Genomic DNA, 19,638 nt, shown 5'->3' on the forward strand with positions numbered 1-19,638 from the left:
ATCTCAAGGCACACCAACCAAAAATGCAGCCTGGACTGGACGGAACAACATGACGTCGCTCTGGCCCTCCAAGGCCATAGAGCAGCCGTCACTAAATGGCGGCCCGCGGTCCAGGAGCGGCCCGCACGATGCTTCCGCCCGGACCCGTCAGGCCGCCACTGTAAGTAGTTATTAGTTTGCTGGGACCGCGGGTGTCCCAGCAACCAGTGACATTACGGGTGTGCGCCCCGCCCCCTGCTTCTTTCTTCGGCTCCCTCCCAGCCAGCCGCGAGTTGGGGCGAGACGTCACGAGCGGGCCCCGCCCCCTGCTTCTTTCTTCGGCTCCCTCCCAGCCAGCCGCGAGTTGGGGCGAGACGTCACGAGCGGGCCCCGCCCCCTGCTTCTTTCTTCGGCTCCCTCCCAGCCAGCCGCGAGTTGGGGCGTGACGTCACGAGCGGGCCCCGCCCCCCTGCTCCTAACTGCAGCTCCTGACTCTCACACTCAGCCTAGCCGCGAGCACGCCCTGCCCCTCTGATGTTCGCTGCTCCTGGCTCCCGCATTTTCTGCTCCCAAAGGTATGTGGGGCACATTTTTATAAAATTCAGACTGATGGGCATATTTTGTTAAGGGGCACACATTTGTGTCCATTAGAGTGCCCCATAAAATATGCCTATTAGAGTCCCCCCTAGCATAAAATGTGCCCATCAGCGTGCGCCTTATTTTATGTTAAGGGTCACGCTGATGGGCAAATTTTATGTTAAGGGGCACTCTAATAGGCATATTTTATGTTAAGGGGAACTCTAATGGGCATATTTTATGTTAAGGGGAACTCTAATGGGCATATTTTATGTTAAGAGCAACGCTGATGGACACGTTTTGTTTTGCCCATCAGCGTGCCCCTTAACATAAAATGTTCCCATTAGAGTGCCCCTTAACATAAAATGTTCCCATTAGAGTGCCCCTTAACATATGGGGCACTCTAATGGGAACATTTTATGTTAAGGGGCACGCTGATGGGCAAAACAAAACGTGTCCATCAGCGTTGCTCTTAACATAAAATATGCCCATTAGAGTTCCCCTTAACATAAAATATGCCCATTAGAGTTCCCCTTAACATAAAATATGCCCATCAGAATGCCGCCTAACATAAAATGTGCCCATCAAAGTGCCCCTAACATAAAATGTGCCCATCAGAATGCCCCCTAACATAAAATGTGCCCATCAAAGTGCCCCCTAACATAAAATGTGCCCATCAGCGTTCCCCTTATTTTATGTTAGGGTCACACTGATGGGCATATTTTATGTTAAGGGGCATGCTGATGGGCAAATTTTATGCTAAGGGTCACGCCGATGGGCACATTTTATGCTAGGAGGCACGCTGATGAGCAAATTTTATGCTAAGGGTCACGCCGATGGGCAAATTTTATGCTAGGGGGCACGCTGATGGGCAAATTTTATGCTAAGGGTCACGCTGATGGGCACATTTTATGTTAGGGGGCACTCTGATGGGCACATTTTATGTTAAGAGCAACACTGATGGACACGTTTTGTTTTGCCCATCAGTGTGCCCCCTAACAAAATGTGCCCATCAGAGTGCCCCCTAACATAAAATGTGCCCATCAGCGTGCCCCCTAACATAAAATGTGCCCATCAGAGTGCCCCCTAACATAAAATGTGCCCATCAGCGTGCTCCTTATTTTATGTTAAGGGGCACGCTGATGGACACATTTTATGTTAGGGGGCACTCAAATGGGCATATTTTATGTTAAGAGCAACGCTGATGGACACGTTTTTGTTTTGCCCATCTTTCTGAGTCATAGCTCAGACTTCAGATTCGGACCTCGGCCCAAAGAAAATTTTAGCAACCGGACCTCCTTGAATTTTAATTCATTACCCCTGCCATAGAGGCTATTAAAGCGGTAGTATCCCGCTTTTTGACACTTTTACCTACAGGTAAGCCTATAATAAGGCTTACCTGTAGGTACAAATAATATCTCCTAAACCGGCACGGTTTAGGAGATATTTACAGTGCATGCAGCCGCTCGCGCGAGCGGCGCATGCGCTCTGAAGGTCCGGGGTGACCTTCAATTAAGTTGCCGGGAGCTTGCCGGAAAAATCACTCCCGCGCCGGAGCCGTCTCTTCCGGCCAATCAGCGCGACGGAGCCGCCAAACCCGAAAGAGACGACGAGGGATCATGGCAGCGCCCGCAGCGATGTCCGGGGGTCCGTGTCGGGGCTTTGTTTTAAGGTAAGTTACACATAATGGGCTAGTATGTGATGCATACTAGCTCATTATGCCTTTGTCTTGCAGGTTTATTTTTTTTATTTTTTTTTTATATAGGGTTTACAACCGCTTTAAAGAGGATATACTCTTTCATCGCCCCCCTGGGACTAGCCGGCTGCACTATTGGATTGCTTCTTGGGTGAGCCGGTGGGAGGGGGGTACATCCTCTCCCGCTGCTTCTGAAAGCATTCTAGTGGCTCATGTGCTGCTTGGAACCCTTTCATTAGAAAGCCAGCCGTAGGCTGTAAAAAACAATACTGAGGTTAAGGCTGATATCTTCAGCCATAACCCTGATAAACCATTTCAGAGTCGGAACGTATATTTAACTATGACTCGCTTCAGTGCAGGTGTAGCGCAGGGTACCTGCACTTTTCATGTGCGTTACCTGCCGTTTCTCATCAACTTCTATTATGTCCTACATTTTCTGAAAGCACACCAAAAATGAAGGACATAATAAAAGTCTATGGGAAACCGCAGGTAATACACATGAAAACCGCGGGTACCCTGCGCTACACTTGCACTGCGGCCAAACTGCAGCAAAGCAATGTGCAAGCAGAAAACAAAATAAAAAGAAGTGCAGTTACCATTAAAGAAATATAGTTACTATTACCAATAATAATAATAATAACCAACATATCTTATGTATATTTATATTTCATTAAAAAAAAAAAAACAATCACCATGCCTGCAATTATACCTAAAACAAAAACATGCAGGTAAATTACAGGTGCAATTGCTGTACCTCATGGAGCTCAGAGGAGCTCATATGCAGCCACTGAAAAGCCTCCTCCCTGTTCTTCCGCCTCTCCTCATGCTCTGCTTCACCTCCCCTTGGGGAAAAGCGCGCCAGCCAGCGTCTCCTGGGACCTGCATCTCGCACATCCCAGAAAGCTGTGCGTACGGTTGACCCGCCCCTAGCAACCGATGACCTCATCGGTTGGCAAGATGCGATCGGATGGCCCGCACAGCTTCCCAAATGCCTGTGGCAGCGGGAAGTGAGCTTTAGACAGCGGACCAGAACTGCTGTAACAACAAGGCTTAACTGAGTGGCCAACACAGTTTGTAGATCAGATGGGGTAATTTTGCCACGGCACACCTGGGGACTCTTCCCGGCACACCAGTGTGCCTCGGCACACAGGTTGAAAAACGCTGCTCTAGGGCCTCTGTTAAAAAATATATGTATAATGTTTGGGGGTTCTAAGTACTTTTCTAGCAAAAAATACAGATTTTACCTTGTAAGCAACAAGTGTCAGAAATAGGCTTAGTCTAACCACATCCCGCCCGCCCTAGAGCAGAATGACGGTGGGAATGTGGTTGCATTATCCTGACTGGACGTCATATGCGGCGTGTCAATCTGACTCCCCGCATCTCCGATCTGACGTAGGCTGTTTACCATGTGACCAGCTGTGTCCAATCACGGCTGGTCTCATAGTACACAGGAAGAGCCGTTGATCGGCTTTCCTCAGTACGTGCCTGACAGGCACAAGTAAAGGAGCACTGATCTGCGGCTCTCCTGACAAGGGGGGGTCGGCACTGGTAATCAGATCATTGATTACCAGTGCAGACCCTCGGGGGGGGGGGTGCCACTAGAACCACCAGGGATGCCCACCCATGACCCCAGGGATGCCCACCCATGACCCCAGGGATGCCCACCATGGCCACCAGGGATGGCAATCAGGGCTCAGGGAGCCCCCCAGTGCCCTCCCCATCAGTGCTGCCCACCAGTGCCCTCCCCATCAGTGCCCTCCCCATCAGTGCTGCCTCACAGTGCCCATCATTGCCATCTATCAGTGCCGCCCACCAGTGCCCATTATTGCCCACCAGTGCCGTCTATCAGTGCCCATCAGTGCCCACCAGTGCTGCCCATCAGTGCCCACCAGTGCCCATCAGTGCCACCTATCAGTGCCCGTCAATGCTGCCTATCAGTGCCCAGCAGTGCCGCTTATCAGTGCCCACCAATGCTGCATATCAGTGCTACCTATCAGTGCCACATATCAGTGCCCACCAGTGCCACCTATCAGTGCTGCCTATCAGTGACGCATATCAGTGCCACCCCATCAGTGCCTCCTCATCAGTGCCTGTCAGTGCAGCCTCATCAGTGCTCATCAGTGCAGGAAAAAACTTATTTATTTACAAAATTGTATAGCATAAACAAAAAAAACTTTTTTTTTTTTTTCAAACTTTTCAGTCTTTTTTTTTATTTGTTTAGCAAAAAAGAAAAAACCTTGCGGTGATCAAATACCACCAAAAGAAAGCTCTATTTGTGGGGGGAAAATGACATAAATTTGGTTTAGGTACAGTGTTGCACGACCGCGCAATTGTCATTCAAAATGCAACAGCGCTAAAAGCTGAAAATTGGCCTGGGCAGGAAGGGGGTGAAAGTGCCCGGTATTGAATTGGTTAAAGTAATTGTAAAGGTTCCTTTTTTTTTTTTAAACAAATATGTTATACTTACTTGCTCTGTGTAATGGTTTTGCACAGAGCAGCCCCGATCTTCCTCTTCTGGGGTGCCCAGGTGTCGCTTCTGGCACCTCCTCTTCATCAGGTGCCCCCATGGAGAGCCGCTTTACACGGGAGCACCCATTTGGGAGCACTCCCATGTCCTGCTTTCTGTGTCAACGGCCCCGCCCCCTGCTCTCATGTCACTGGATTTGATTGACAGCAGCGGGAGCCAATGGCTCCTGCTGCTATCAATTTATCCAATGAGGACCCGAGACAGCGGCTGGAGCTGCTGGGCTTGTGCTCGTCGCTGGAACATTCAGGATCAGGTAAGAATAACGGGGGGTCTGGGGGCAGCTGCAACCAAGAAGCATAGAATGCATTAGGGGGACAGACCTTGAGACTTTACAACTCCTTTAGGCCCCTTTCACACTTGTGCGACCTGAAAGTCGCCCGATTTTCCCGCACTTTTTTTGCCATGATTTTGCAGCGATTTTGACTGGGCTTGAAGCAACGTCTGTGTCTATGGACCTAAAAATGCATTAAAATCGGCCCAAAGTAGTGCAGGGATTACTTTGAAGTTGTTGGGACTTGAAGTCGCACAGATTTGAGTGGTACTCATTGGAAATCATGGAGTACAACTCAGTGCCGAGACAAGCTCATCCAGCGCCCAGGGCAAGGATGCCAAACTGCGCCCCCCCTTCCCTTAGGGTCAAGGCGCCCCCCCCCCCATCCTTGCAATAAAACATTGCGCCCAGGGCAACCGTCCCCTCCTGCCCGCCCCTTGTCCCGGCCCTGGTACGACTTGTCATGTGACTTTGCAGTCCCAAATCGCAGGACAAGCCGCACAAGTGTGAAAGGGGTCTTAAAGTGGAGTTCCACCCGTTTTTGTGTTTATTAAAAGTCAGCAGCTACAAAAAGTTTATCCTCTGACTTTTAATAAACACACAGTCACCTGTCCCATGGTCCAGCGATGAGGCCCCCCCAAAGCCTCGATCCTCTCCTTCTCATCTCGGTGGCGCCGGCACCTCTAATGTGGGCACCCGGCTGTGACAGCTTGCAGCTTCACAGCCATGTGCGCACTGCCCATGCGTCGTAAATTGGCCAGGCAATCTTCTGGGATCTTTGACGTATCCCAGAAGATTGCAGGGAGGGGAGGGGGAGGGGAGAATTTCCGCTCGAACCGCCTAGGTGGCACGAGCGGAAGTGGGAGTGGGTCACCTGTCAAATCCAGGTAGCCGCTCCCCCTCAAAAAAATGACATGCCAAATGTGGCATGTCAGGGGGGTCAGGAGTATTTAAAGCGGAAGTTCTCCTTTTGGGTGGAACTCCACTTTAAGTGGGTAAACTGATCTCATTTACAGACCAAAGTTCATCCTTTTGATCTAATAGAATGAAATGATACAATGTTTCTCTATATCTCTCAGCGCTCAGCAATGTTGCTAAATGTTTTCTGGAGGTTCTTTTTTTTTTTTCTTTTGACAGCTGTGAGTGAGCAGAGAACGACTCTGCACTGTATGAATTGTGGAAATGCCGGATAAAGATTGTGAGGGGGGGTTGAATCGAGATCATGATTTGATTTTCTAATGATTAATCATGCAGCTCTACTCTGTACATAGGAGTACTGCCCAAGTCTATACAGCTGACTCTGGAAGTTGTCCTAAGCTAGCCTTGGCCTTCACAGACCCCAGGCCTCCTCAAATGCTCTTTTTATGTTGTAGTGCTGAGATCTCACCGGTTCCACACGTGGCCGAGCACTCCGACCATGCTCCATATCTCCAGGAGAACTCCGGCGGCTGGACCTCATTGCTGTCGTCTAGGTCTCTTCTCACCGTATACTGGTAGCGCACTCCGGGATTCTTCTCCTGGAACAAAAGCTAAATGGACAATCCTTGGTCAGTTGTGTTGAATTATTCTGCAGTATTCTCCCAGACTAGTTACTTTTTTTCAAGGAGCAATAAAGTCTAAATTATATACACTTGAGCTCCGGAAGGTTTTACACCCTTCATGACCAGACTATTCAGCACTGAGCTAATTTTTTTTTTTTTAGTTACATAGTAGTTGAGGTTGAATAAAGACAACAGTCCATCCAATTCAACCTGTGTAGATGTGTGTGGACGTATTCATTTCCCATAACCCCGAATGTTGTGTTCTTTGAGATGCACGTCTAAGAGTCTTTTAAAAGTAGCTATATTCCCTGCAGATCAGGGGCAGACTGACAATTTTCGGCCCAGGGGGCAAGTACAAACCAGAGGCCCATGGTGCAGCGACTTGGCTCCCTCACCCCTACCTCCCTTCCACTTTCCCAATCCTCCTCCTGACCCCCATTCCAAGCTGGAGCCCTGCTCCAGATACTCTCTACTTACCGGCTGAATCTGGGTTCCCAACCTGGCCAGCAGGGGGAGCTGGGACAGCTCGGTTGGGGCTGGCCGGGGCAGAAGAGTCTCGCCGGCTTCTGCTCAGACACAGTTTACACCATTCATGCTGGGAAGGGCCTGCCTTTTGTCCTTGTCCTCAATCCGCGCTTAGTAGGTCAACGGCAGGGACTTTTTACTTCTCTTCACCAGGAATTCTTTAGGCACGTCTGTGGCAGAAGCGGTGCAGCCTTTTAATGGGGCATTAGAGCGGCCCAGGGGGCAATTGCCCCCCTGCCCCCTGGCCCAGTCCTCCCCTGCTGCAGATACAGAGTTCCACAAACTTAATCGCCCTTACAGTAAAAAACCCCTAAGCTTAAGGTTAAACCGCCTCTCCTCTAATCTCATTGTGTGGCCACGTGTCCTCTTACACTTCTTGAGACTGAATCGTTTTTTTTTCCTATGCTGATATCACCATTGAGGTATTTTTAGATCGCTATCATGTCCCCTCTAAGGCCTCTCTTCTCCAGGGAGAATAAATCAAGCGCTTGCAAACGCTCCTCATAATTAAGGCCCTCCAGTCCCCTAATCAGTTTAGTTGCCCTTCTCTGGACTCTCTTAAGTTCAAGCACTTCCTTTCTGAGGATTGTGGACCAGAACTGGACAGAATACTCCAGATGTGGTCGGACCAGAGTTTTATAAAGTGGTAGAATTATAGATTTATCTCTGGAATACATTCCTTTCTTTATGCATGCTAACATTCTGCCGGCTTTGGCAGCTGCAGCTTGACATTGCATGCTATTGCTAAGTCTATCTTCTACTAAGACTTCCAGATCTTTCTCCATCCTGGATTCCCCCAGAGGTTCCCCCCTAAATCATAATTTGCGTTTATGTTTTTAGCCCCCAAGTGCAAACCTTACACTTCTCCACATTAAACCTCATATGCCATGTAGTTTCCACTCTGTTATTTTGTTCAGGTCATTCTGTAAGATTTCTATATCTTAATGAGACGTTATTGCCCTGCCTATTTTTGTGTAATCCGCAAAAACTGAGATTGAGCTACTGATCCCGTCCTCGATGTTGCAGCACAAATAATAAATAATTAAAACTCTTAAAAGTCCATTCATAAAACCCAAGAGTCCCTCTTAGGGATGATAGCTGGAGACCACAACAGGGTGTTGGAAAGATGTCCACAAACGGTGATAATCCCTTCACCAAGAGGCACTCTATTGCACTCACCTCAATAAGTCACCCCTGTGTGGGGGTCAGAGGGGCACTCACTCAGCACTGCTAGGTTTAAATTCCCCCCTCCTCCCAGTACAAATCCCCCTTCCCAGTGAAAATCTTTGCTCCCCCCCCCCATCCCCCCTACTGGTTCAAATCCTCCCTCTTCCCAAATCCCCCCCCCAGCACAAACTCTCCCTCCCAAAAAATCACCCCTCCTTCTAATGAATACAAGCCATTCTCTGATTGGACAAGGTGGAGAGGAGGGGCAGTGATGTCATGATTTCTGGTAGAACGGATCGCATGTTTTTTGACCACGTTTGGTTTTTGGTGGAATCTCTAATGGAATGCAATGAAGTTTTTAAATGAAAATGTTAATACCTGTATCCACACCGGCTCGTAGGTCGGTCCAGGCGCGGTCAGGTTCTCCAAATTCCCCGTGCGGGTGTAGGTGAAAGTTGTGCCTGCCGCTTGGTAATCCCCATTCCACTGAATGGTCCATTTGCCATTCAAGAAATACTTCTCTGGGTCTTCACTGCGGAGAGCTAAAAAGTTTCCGGCCTCCGCCACTTCTTCAATCCGAATCTCGCGAGCACCCGGCGGAATGAGACCAATGTCCACATAGCCTGGAAGACACACAGATTGTAAAAAAATATATATATTTTAGGTTAAAGGGTATACAGTAGTATAGGCTCACTTCTGGAGCATTTAGGTGGCTTATGGTAAAAATGAAGAAAAACTTAAACTGTCATTGTGACGTAACACGTAGGGGGTGACGTCATCACGTTTTCTCCACTCGATTGGCTGGCTTCTTTTCAGAGCCGAATGCACAAGGTGAAACCCACAGGAACGACGCTATGCACATGCCGCTTACATCTTGGATTCGATTGTGCCTGCTGAACGGGCTCTACCCTTACATTCCATGAGAGACTTACTGGCATACGCTCCATTTGACCACCTATAATTTTTTGGTTTTATAATCTGGTAAGCGGATTCTACTACTCACTTTGGGTGTGAAATTACCATTCTGAGTCACCCTTTACTTCCCTGAATGTTTACATCTGTCATCTCCGGTGGTCCCTTCCCTGCTGTGATTACTCTTTTGGATTGGTGTCTTTACACAATTGGACTTTTAGATTTAACTCATATCAATAATCCTGCACTTTTTTTGTATGTATAATGTCATTTAGAGCCCAGGGTGAACATAACAAACTGTGCCCCACCCATCCAAGCTGTATGAGCATTATGTGTCAGCAAAAATCCCCCCCCCCAAAAAAAAAAGTTGAGCACTAATTTACATGCTTAACCCTAGGTTTAAATTCCCCCTCCTCCCAGTACAAATCCCCCTTCCCAGTGAAAATCTTTGCCCCCACCACATCCCCCCTCCTGGTTCAAATCCTTCCTCTCCCCAAATCCCCCCAGCACAAATTCCCCCTCTCAAAAAATCACCCCTCCTAGCACAAAGCCTCTATCCCCCAAATTTCCCCTCCAAGCACAAATCCTGCTCCCCCACTCCAAAGCCCCCTCCTAGCACAAATACCCTTCAATCATCCCTGCTAGAACAAATCCCCCCCCCCCCAAAATTCCCCTCCTGGCACAAATCCCCTCCCTCTCTACCATATGACCTCTTTTAGCACAAAACCCCCAAATCCCCCCTCCTAGCACAAAGCCTCTACCCTCAAATTTCCCCTCCGAGCACAAATCCTGCCCCCCCCACTCCAAAGCCCCCCTCCCCCAATTTTCCCCTCCTAGTACAAATACCCCTCAATCATCCCTGCTAGCACAAATCCCCCCTATCCCCCCCACAAAAAAAAAAAGAAATTCCCTTCCTAGCACAACTCCCCTCCTCCCTCTACCATATGACCTCTTTTAGCACAAAACCCCCAAATCTTCCTCCTAGCACAAATCCTCCTCCCTCTACCCCTTCCAACACAAATCCCCACCAAATCACAACTTCTAGCACAGACCCCCCCCCCCCCCAAATTTTCCCCACCTGAAACAATTCTTACCCCCTGCTGTCCCCCCAAATTCCTCCTCCCAACACAAATTCCCACCCGAATTTCCTTGTAGCACTCTCCCCCCCCCCCCCAGCTCACATGATACCATAGTTCCCAGGGAAGTCACCCCTCCTGTCCATCCCTTGTCCTGGCCCAGGTATACATTATACCTTGCAGTTAAGGTAAGTCATTATTATAGAGTGTATTTATAAATAAGATTTCATCCTGCAAAACTGCATTCTCTGCATTGCATTTCTATGAAAATAAAGCAAAGTCAATTGTTACTAGGCTATTTTCCTTCTTAGTTAAAAGTACTTTATTCATAATAAAAGTGTGAATCAGGAAAATGCCACAATATGGCCACTAGATGGAGCTGACATCTGCCCTTAGCTCAGGCATGCAGGCAGGAGGGTGTGCTTAGCCATAGCTTCCAACTGTCCCTGATTTGGAATAAAGTCCCTCTGTCCCTCTTTCCTCCTCATTTGTCCCTCATTTTGGTCTGATCTGTATAGTTTTATATAAAATGCACTATTTATCTATCAAAAAGTGTTTCCCAGTGCTAAACCTTTCATCTAAATTCTAAACTGCTGCATTTGTAAATTCCAAAAGCCAATATAAAGGCGGTTCACGGGAGCACTCCTGGGGGCACCCCCATTAAGCAGCGGGGATTTCAATCTACGGGACAAGCGGCCACGATTGCCGCCGGGCACCCACGATCGCTCCCCGTGGAGAGAGAAGGACGGTCTGCTGTTGTAAACACAGCAGACCTTTGTTCTCTCTGGAATGATCACAGAGCTCCTGTAATCCTTCTATATAGGATCACAGGTCTCTGTGTTGATTCCACAAGCCCATCCCCCTCACAGTTAAAGAACACACCCTAGGCTCACACTTACATAGTTACATAGTTACATAGTTAGTGAGGTTGAAAAAAGACATCAGTCCATCCAGTTCAACCTATGTGTGTGTGTTTGCTTTTAGCCGTACATTGTATACCCCTGTATGTTGTGGTCTTTAAGGTGTCCATCTAACAGTTTTTTGAAACTATCGATGCTCCCTGCTGATACGACTGCTTGTGGAAGAGAATTCCACATCCTTACCGCTCTTACAGTGAAGAACCCCTTACGCACTTTAAGGTTAAACCGCCTTTCCTCTAGTTTTAGTGAGTGGCCACGTGTCTTATTGTATCTCCTCTCTCTGAATAGTTTGTTCCTTATGCTAGGGTCGCCAGTACAGTATTTGTACATTGATATCATATCCCCCCTCAATCGTCTCTTCTCCAGAGAGAATAAGTTCAGTGCTTGTAGTCTTTCCTCATAGCTGATGTCCTCCATTCCCCTAATTATTTTTGTTGCCCTTCTCTGGACTCTCTCCAGTTCCAGCACATCCTTCCTGAGGACCGGTGCCCAGAACTGGACAGCATACTCCAGATGTGGCCGGACCAGAGTCTTGTAGAGTGGGAGAATAATCTCTTTATTTCTGGAGTGAATCCCCTTTTTTATACATCCCAGTATTCTGTTGGCTTTGCTTGCAGCGGCTTGGCATTGCATGCCACTGCCAAGCCTGTTGTCTACCAGTACCCCCAGGTCCCTTTCCATCCTAGACTCACCAAGAGGTTCCCCCCCTAGTGAGTAGCTTGCTTTCTGGTTTCTGGCCCCCAAGTGCATTACTTTACATTTTTCTACATTAAATCTCATCTGCCATGTAGTTGCCCACCCCGTTATTTTGTTCAGGTCTGCTTGCAAGGTTTCCACATCCTGCACTTAACCCTTTGATCGCCCCTGGTGTTAACCCCTACCCTGCCAGTGTCATTATTACAGTAACAGTGCAAATTTATAGCACTGATTACTGTAGTAATGTCACTGGTACCCCTAAAAGTGTCAAAAATGTCAGTTAGGGGTCCGATCTGTCCACCGCAATGTCGCAGTCCCGCAAAAAAAAAAATCGCAGATCGCCGCCATTACTAGTAAAAAAAAACAATAAAAACGATATAATCTTTCCCGTAGTTAGTAGTCGCAATTACTTTTGCGCAAACCCATCAATATCATTATTATATTATATTATATATATATATTATTGGCATTTTTTTAAACCAAAAATATGTGGCAGAATACAAATTGGCCTAAAATGATGAAAAATTTGATTTTAAAATTTTCTTCATTTGGAATGTTTTATAACAGAATTGTCACTTTTTTTTGTTTATAGTGCAATAAAAAAAAAATAAAAAAAAAAAAAAAAAATCGCACAGGCGATCAAATACCACCAAAACAAAGCTCTATTTGTGGGAAAAAAGGACATCAATTGTATTTGGGTACAGCATCGTACGATTGTCAGTTAAAGTAACGCAGTGCCGAATCGCAAAAAATAGCCTGGTCATTAAGGGGGAAAAACCTTCCGGGGCTGAAGTGGTTAAGGGGGGGGGGGCGTGGCAGGGGGGTGTGTCCTTTGTCTACATACTTTTGCTAATAGTTGTCCCTCATTCCCATCTCAGAATGTTGTGAGGTATGACTTAGCTGAGAAAGCCCCTCCCCCATGAGGACTCCTGGGATATATGACATCATTTGCCTAGACATAGAAACCAGGAAGACATTGCAGAAATGTAAAAAAAAAAAGTTTGAAATGAGTAACTATACTCTGCTTTCCTATCGATTTCCTAATGCTAGCTGTATAAGGATTCTATATAGGCAATGTTGACAGAGAGTGAAGTTTCGCTTTAAGCCCTGCTTCACACCAGTGCGGCTTTGAAACTGCGCTACTTCATTGTGAATGCAGATCAGTGCGATTTGCACCTCCGATTTCATTGTGGCTTGCAACTTAATTTAACCAGAGTCTATGCAAGTCGCAATGAAATCGCAAAAAAAGTAGTGCAGAAACCTTTTTCAAAGTTGCTGCAACATAAGTCGCGGCGATTTGAACTTTTCCATTGACGGCAATGATGTGCGGCTTGTCATGCGATTTGGAACTGTCATGACAAATCGCACTGGTGGGAAGGAGAGGCTAATGCCTAAGTTCATCAGCTCCATCTAGTGGCTATAATGCAGTATTTTCCTGGATTCACACTATTTATATGAATGAACAACATCCAACAGCCTCGTAACCTTCAACTGTGTCCCCCATTTGCACAGAACTAATGGGCATGCAGCTTCATAGGGCAAATAGCTCTGTGAACTTTTTATGAATACCCCCTAGGGACGCGTTTACAGACTTGTTGCCCTTGAAGAGTGATCCATAGGGGATCGCTTTTCAGGGGTCAATTAAGAGGCATAGAGGTGTTAGTAATGATAGGGCACCACCAGATGGACTCCCGACCACGTGAGCACTGTGACAGCCTGTAACGGAACTGCAACCCACACTGTACTTGTGGACTTTCATCTGTATATGGCTTCCTCCCAGTCGTGAACATAGATATCAGATTTTACAGCTGCCCCCCATACAAAGCTAGCCGACAACTTAGCTTGTACTGGAATCTTCTCTTTATTGAACAGTCACACAGAATTTATATACAGCATGGACCTCCCCCCTCCTGATCAGATAACTACACACAGGTCAGGGGTTGCCTGATTACATTATCATATGCAGATGAAATTATATTCAGAAATATAATTAACCTGAACTAATTATCTAGCCATCTGGACAGAAACAATATGTGAGTTCATTAACATTTAACAATGGGACAGACAGGCTTAACAGAATCCACATCACACCTCAATACACAAACAATAGGGAGAGACTGTCTCTGCCATTGAAGTACAGTACACATTAACATAAGTGTAAATACAGACCCTATTTGAAGCAATCCAAGCCATATTCTCAGTGTCCATTAAGTATCTGTCTTCAGTGCCGTGACAAGGTCATCCAGCGCACAGGGCAAGGATGCCAAACTGCACCCCGTCTTCCCTTAGAGTCAAGGCGCCCCCCCATCCCTGCAATAAACCATTGCACCCAGGGCAACCGCCCCTCCTGCCCACCCCTTGTCCCGGCCCTGTCTGTCTTTCACTCCCAGTGACGGTGAGTACCGTCACATACCTTCTTCCCAACCAGGTACCAGACCTCCAATCGGTCTGTGCCTGAGTTAGTCGGGTAACAAGTCCCAAAGAGTCAATCCATCATGGCAGCATCCTTGAAAAAGTTCCATATAGTTTGTAAGTTTGTCTCGGCAGGGCGCATGGAGCTCTCATAGCCGATCAGTCTGTGGAAGTCAGGTTTGGGCAGGCCAGACTGGGCTTCTTGGTCACCCTGTGTCCCTAAGCGTGGACTGGCCCTTCTCCCTGGAGTCCTTTCTGGAGAGAAGACAGGGTGGCTGGGCTCACTCCCTCATACTGTTGGGGACCTGGGCTGACTGCCCAGCATCCCTGGGATTACATTATCATATGCAGATTAAATTGTATACAGAAATAGAACTAACCTGAACTAATTATCTAGCCAGCTGGACAGAAACAATATGTGCGTTCATTAACATTTAACAATGGGACAGACAAGCTTAACAGAATCCACATCACACCTCAATACACAGACAATAGGGAGAGCCTGTCTTTGCCATTGAAGTACAATACACATTAACATAAGTGTAAATACAGACCCCATTTGAAGCAATCCAAGCCATATTCTCAGTGTCTTTCACTCCCAGTGACGGTGAGTACCGTCACACAGCCAATCACAGTGGTCATGTGAGCCGGGCAGTCTAACCTGCACCCCTGGGTGTAAAGACCCAGTTAAAGGGATGCCAAGGCTAGGCGGATGGGGCTTGATAAGTGAGGATATAAGAGCCAGGGGCGTAACTACAGGGGTTGCAGGGGTTGCAATCGCTACCGGGCCCCATGCTCCAGGGGGCCCGGTAGCAAACCAGTGGGTAAACTTCCAGGATTGCAAAGGTCACACTTGCGACCGGACCCTGGCATTGCACCACTGTGGGGAGGCCCCAAGATTGCAGGAAGGGGGCCCACTGCAGAACTTGTGAAAGAATCCTGCTGCGGGACCGTAATAAAAGGCCATGCAACGAGTGTAAAGAGCCCCAGGATTAGTGGGAAGAGCCCTGGGCTTGAAGAGAAAGGCCCCGGCCAGGGGTCTGGGGGGCCCTTCATGGTTTCTTGCATCAGGGCCCTGAAGGTTCTAGTTACGCCTCTGATAAGAGCTGTACTGAGAGGAGCCTATAAACCACAACATTAAACAGTTAATGAGAGGGCTCACAGCTGCCTATCTTAGTTTTGACATACTTTAGCTTTGATGCAACTTTTATCTCTGGCAAAGGACAAGAATTTCGTTTAGAAAAGACAGAAGTGGAGAAAAGCTGATTATGGACGGTTTTTGCCAACTTGCTCTATGACCTGATTGTGCTTTGCGATAATTTTCATCTGACCTGGACTGTCCATATAAACAATCTTCTATAAAGTCCGCACTCCCCTCAAGCACACCCACACACAGATGACAAAAGCACTTATACTGGGTATACAGTGCCACGAAAAAGTATTCACACCCCTTGAAACTTTCCACATTTTGTCATGTTACAACCAAAAACGTAAATGTATTTTATGTGATAGAACGACACAAAGTGACACATAATTGTGAAGTGGAAGGAAAATGATAAATGATACAAATAAATCTGTGAAAAGTGTGGCTGCATTTGTATTCACCCCCCGGAGTCAATACTTTGTAGAACCGCCTTTCCCTGCAATTAAAGCTGCAAGTCTTTTTGGGGATGTCTCTACCAGCTTTGCTCATCTAGAGAGGACATTTTTGCCCATTCTTCTTTGCAAAATATCTCAAGCTCTGTCAGATTGGATGGAGAGCGTCTGTGATCAGCAATTTTCAAGTCTTGCCACAGATTCTCAATGTGATTTAGGTCTAGACTGTGACTGGGCCATTCTAACACATGAATATGCTTTGATGTAAACCATTCCATTGTAGCTCTGGCTGGATGTTTCGGGTCGTTGTCCTGCTGGAAGGTGAACCTCTGCCCCAGTCTCAAGTCTTTTGCAGACTCTAACAGGTTTTCTTCTAAGATTGCCCTGTATTTGGCTCCATCCATCTTCCCATCAACTCTGACCAGCTTCCCTGTCCCTGCTGAAGAAAAGCATCCACACAACATGATGCTGTCACCGCCATGTTTCACTGTGGGGATGGTGTGATCAGGGTGATGTGCAGTGTTAGTTTTCCGCCACACATAGCGTTTTACTTTTAGGGCAAAAAGTTAAATTTTGGTCTCTTCTGACCAGAGCACCTTCTTCCACATGTTTGCTGTGTCCCCCACATGGTTTCTCCCAAACTGCAAACAGGACTTCTTATGGCTTTCTTTTACCAATGGCTTTCTTCTGGCCACTCTTCCATAAAGGCCTTATTTGTGGAGTGCAGGACTAATAGTTGTCCTGTGGACAGATTCTCCCACCTGAGCTGTGGATCTCTGAAGCTCCTCCAGAGTTCCCATGGGCCTCTTGGCTGCTTCTCTGATGAATGCTCTCCTTGCCCGGCTGGTCAGTTTAGGTGGACGGCCATGTCTTGGTAGGGTTGCAGTTGTGCCATACTCTTTCCATTTTCCAATGATGGATTGAACAGCGCTCCGTGAGATGTTCAAAGCTTGTGATATTTTTTATAACCTAACCCTGCTTTACACTTCTCCACAACTTTATCCCTGACCTGTCTGGTGTGTTCCTTGGCCTTCATGATGCTGTTTGTTCTTCAGGGTTCTCTAACAAACCTGTGAGGGCTTCACAGAACAGCTGTATTTATACTTAGATTCAATTACACACAGGTGGACTCTATTTACTAATTAGGTGACTTCTGAAGGTAATTGGTTCCACTAGATTTTAGTTAGTGGTATCAGAGTGAGGCCCCTTTCATTCACATACCATTTGTCTTTTTTTCATCCATCCATGCATCTCTATGGAAAGGTGATGGAGAGGTCATTGGGGGGTGCAAGGGCTGGAGAAAAAATTATGAGCTCAGTTTTGGAAAGATTGAGTTTGATAAAGTGGTGTGACATCAATGCTGATATGTCAGTTAGTAAGTTAGTAATGCAAGAGGAGACTGAAGAAGTGAGGTGAGGAGTAGAGAGAGATATTTATGTGTCATCAGCATAGAGGTGGTACTGGAAGCCACGGGAGTTTATTAACAAACCAAGGGAGGAGGTGTAAATGGAGAAGTGAAGGGATCTGAGGACAGAACCTTGCGGTACCTCTACAGAAAGAGGAAGTGGATAGGAGGAAACAGAGTTTTAGGTCACGCCGAAGGAGCGCTGTGATAGGTAGGAGGACAGGAAAGAGCAGAGTCTCAAAGGCCAAGAGAGTGGAGTTTTTTTGAGGAGGAGGGGGATGGTCAACAGTATCAAAGGCTGCAGAGAGGTCAAGTAGTATGAGTATGGAGTAGTGGCCATTATTTTAAGAAGTTTAAGTTTAAGAAGTTAGTAGGTCATTAGTGAGTTTCAGTAGGGCAGTTTCAGTGGAGTGTAGCAAGCAGTGGCGGCCGGTGTGTTGGGGGCGCAGGGGCGCCGCCCCCCTATCCATGCGTCCGGCCCTCTAATCTGCATGCGGGGTGCCGGACGCATGGAGTTCAATGGGATTTTTTTTTGTTCTTGTCACCTGATTAGAGCCAGAGGCTCTAATAGGCTTCAGAAGAGGGTGGACCCGGGTCGCAGAGCAGTGCGCCCCGAGCCCACCCATTGTGTGACAATAGCGAATGAAAATTCGCTATTGTCACACGGATCCTCCTCCTGGCCAATCAGGAAGCCGGTCTGAGACCAGCTCCTGATTGGCCGAAAGGCGAACGCATGCCATTGGCCGAGCCACCGAGGAGGAGGCGGGAGAACTTGAGGAGACGCCGGGGGACTGAGGAGAAGAAGCGGCTGCAGGTAAGTCTCTCTGCATTGATGGGGGCATGGCACGCTGGTCACTGCATTGATGGGGGCACGGCACGATGGTCACTGCATTGATGGGGGCACGGGGCGCTGGTCACTGCATTGATGGGGGCACGGCACGCTGGTCACTGCATTGAAGGGGGCACAGCACGCCGGTCACTGCATTGATGGGGGCACAGCACACTGGTCACTGCATTGATGGGGGCACGTCACGCTGGTCACTGCATTGATGGGGGCACGGCGCGCTGGTCACTGCATTGATGGGGGCACGGCACGCTGGTCACTGCATTGATGGGGGCACAGCACGCTGGTCACTGTATTGATGGGGGGCATGCTGGTCACTGCATTGAATGGGGGCATGCTGTGGTAACTCTGCATTGAATGGGGGAATGCTGTGGTAACTCTGCATTGAATGGGGGCACGCTGTAGTAGCTCTGCATTGAATGGGGGCACACTATACTTTGATTACTGAAGGCCCCTTTTCACACTTTTGTGACCTCAAAGTCATGCAATTTTTTGCCGCGTTTTTTGCCGCAAAGCAATTTTTTTTCTGTTTGCGCCCCCCCCCCCAGAAATTTTGAGCACCAGCCGCCACTGGTAGTAAGTGAAAGCCAGACTGAAAGGGGTCAAGAAGGTTGTTGTCAGTGAGGTAAAAGCTAAGACGGTTGTAGACTAAGCGTTCTAAGAGTTTAGATACTAAAGGGAGCAAGGAGATGGGTCTTAAGTGGTTCAGGTTGGGGGGGTCCAGTGAGAGCTTTTTAAGTATGAGAGTGACCAGAGCATATATTATAGGGGAGGGGAAGGTGCCAGTAGAGAGGGAGAGATTGAAGATGTGAGTGAGGGAGCATAAGATAGAAGAGGAGTGGGACCATTGTAGATGTGAGGGAACGGGATCCAAGGGACAGTTGGTAAGGCGGGCTTCTGAGAAAACTTTAGAGACCTCCTGGTAGTAGCAAGGTCAAAAAAAGGAGAGTTTTGAGAGCGGACTTGTACAGAATATGTTAAGTGGGTTAGATGCCTGTTCAGTGGAGATATCCCCACGAATTGCATCGATCTTGTTTTTGAAATGATTGGCATTCTCGTGAGCAGTGAGCGAGTTACTGGGTGGAGATGGTGGTGCAGAAAGTAGAGAGTTAAAAAGTAGAGAAAAGACGATGAGGACTGGAGGACAGACTATTAATGAGGATGATAAAGCAGGCTTGTTTGGCAGCATTGAGGGAGGAATTGTATTTTAAGAAGGCAGATTTATATTGGGTAAATGCATGCTGGGATTTGGTTTTACGCCACACTCGCTCCAGTGCTTGGCTATGTCACTTAAGGTTTCTGGTGTCGTCGGTCTGCCAAAGTTGTAATGATCAGGGCCTGATATTTTGTGTAGTGAGAGGAGCAGGAGAGTCCAGTGAGGATGAAAGGGAACTGTTGTAGATAGAGGTGGCCAGGTTGGGGGAAGACAGGGGTGAGATTTTGTCATGGAGGTGGTCAGTTGCAGAGTAGAAAATTATAATAAAGTGGCAAAGGT

At 47.6% G+C, this 19,638-nt stretch overlaps 1 protein-coding gene across 1 annotated transcript in view; it reads right to left on the reverse strand.

Annotated features, from left to right (window-relative positions):
• ADAMTS7 (ADAM metallopeptidase with thrombospondin type 1 motif 7) overlaps positions 1–19,638 on the reverse strand; it is a gene marked incomplete at its 5' end in the record, with an annotated part of 217,485 nt that overhangs the window by 45,564 nt on the left and 152,283 nt on the right. Inside the window, 2 exon segments of the mRNA XM_082252994.1 lie at positions 6,437–6,578; positions 8,661–8,905. Of these exon segments, the coding sequence (XP_082109120.1) occupies positions 6,437–6,578; positions 8,661–8,905 (387 nt within the window).

The sequence above is a fragment of the Pelophylax lessonae genome (genome assembly GCF_965119305.1).
Source record: "Pelophylax lessonae genome assembly, chromosome: 4".
NCBI classification, from domain to species: Eukaryota; Metazoa; Chordata; class Amphibia; order Anura; family Ranidae; genus Pelophylax; species Pelophylax lessonae.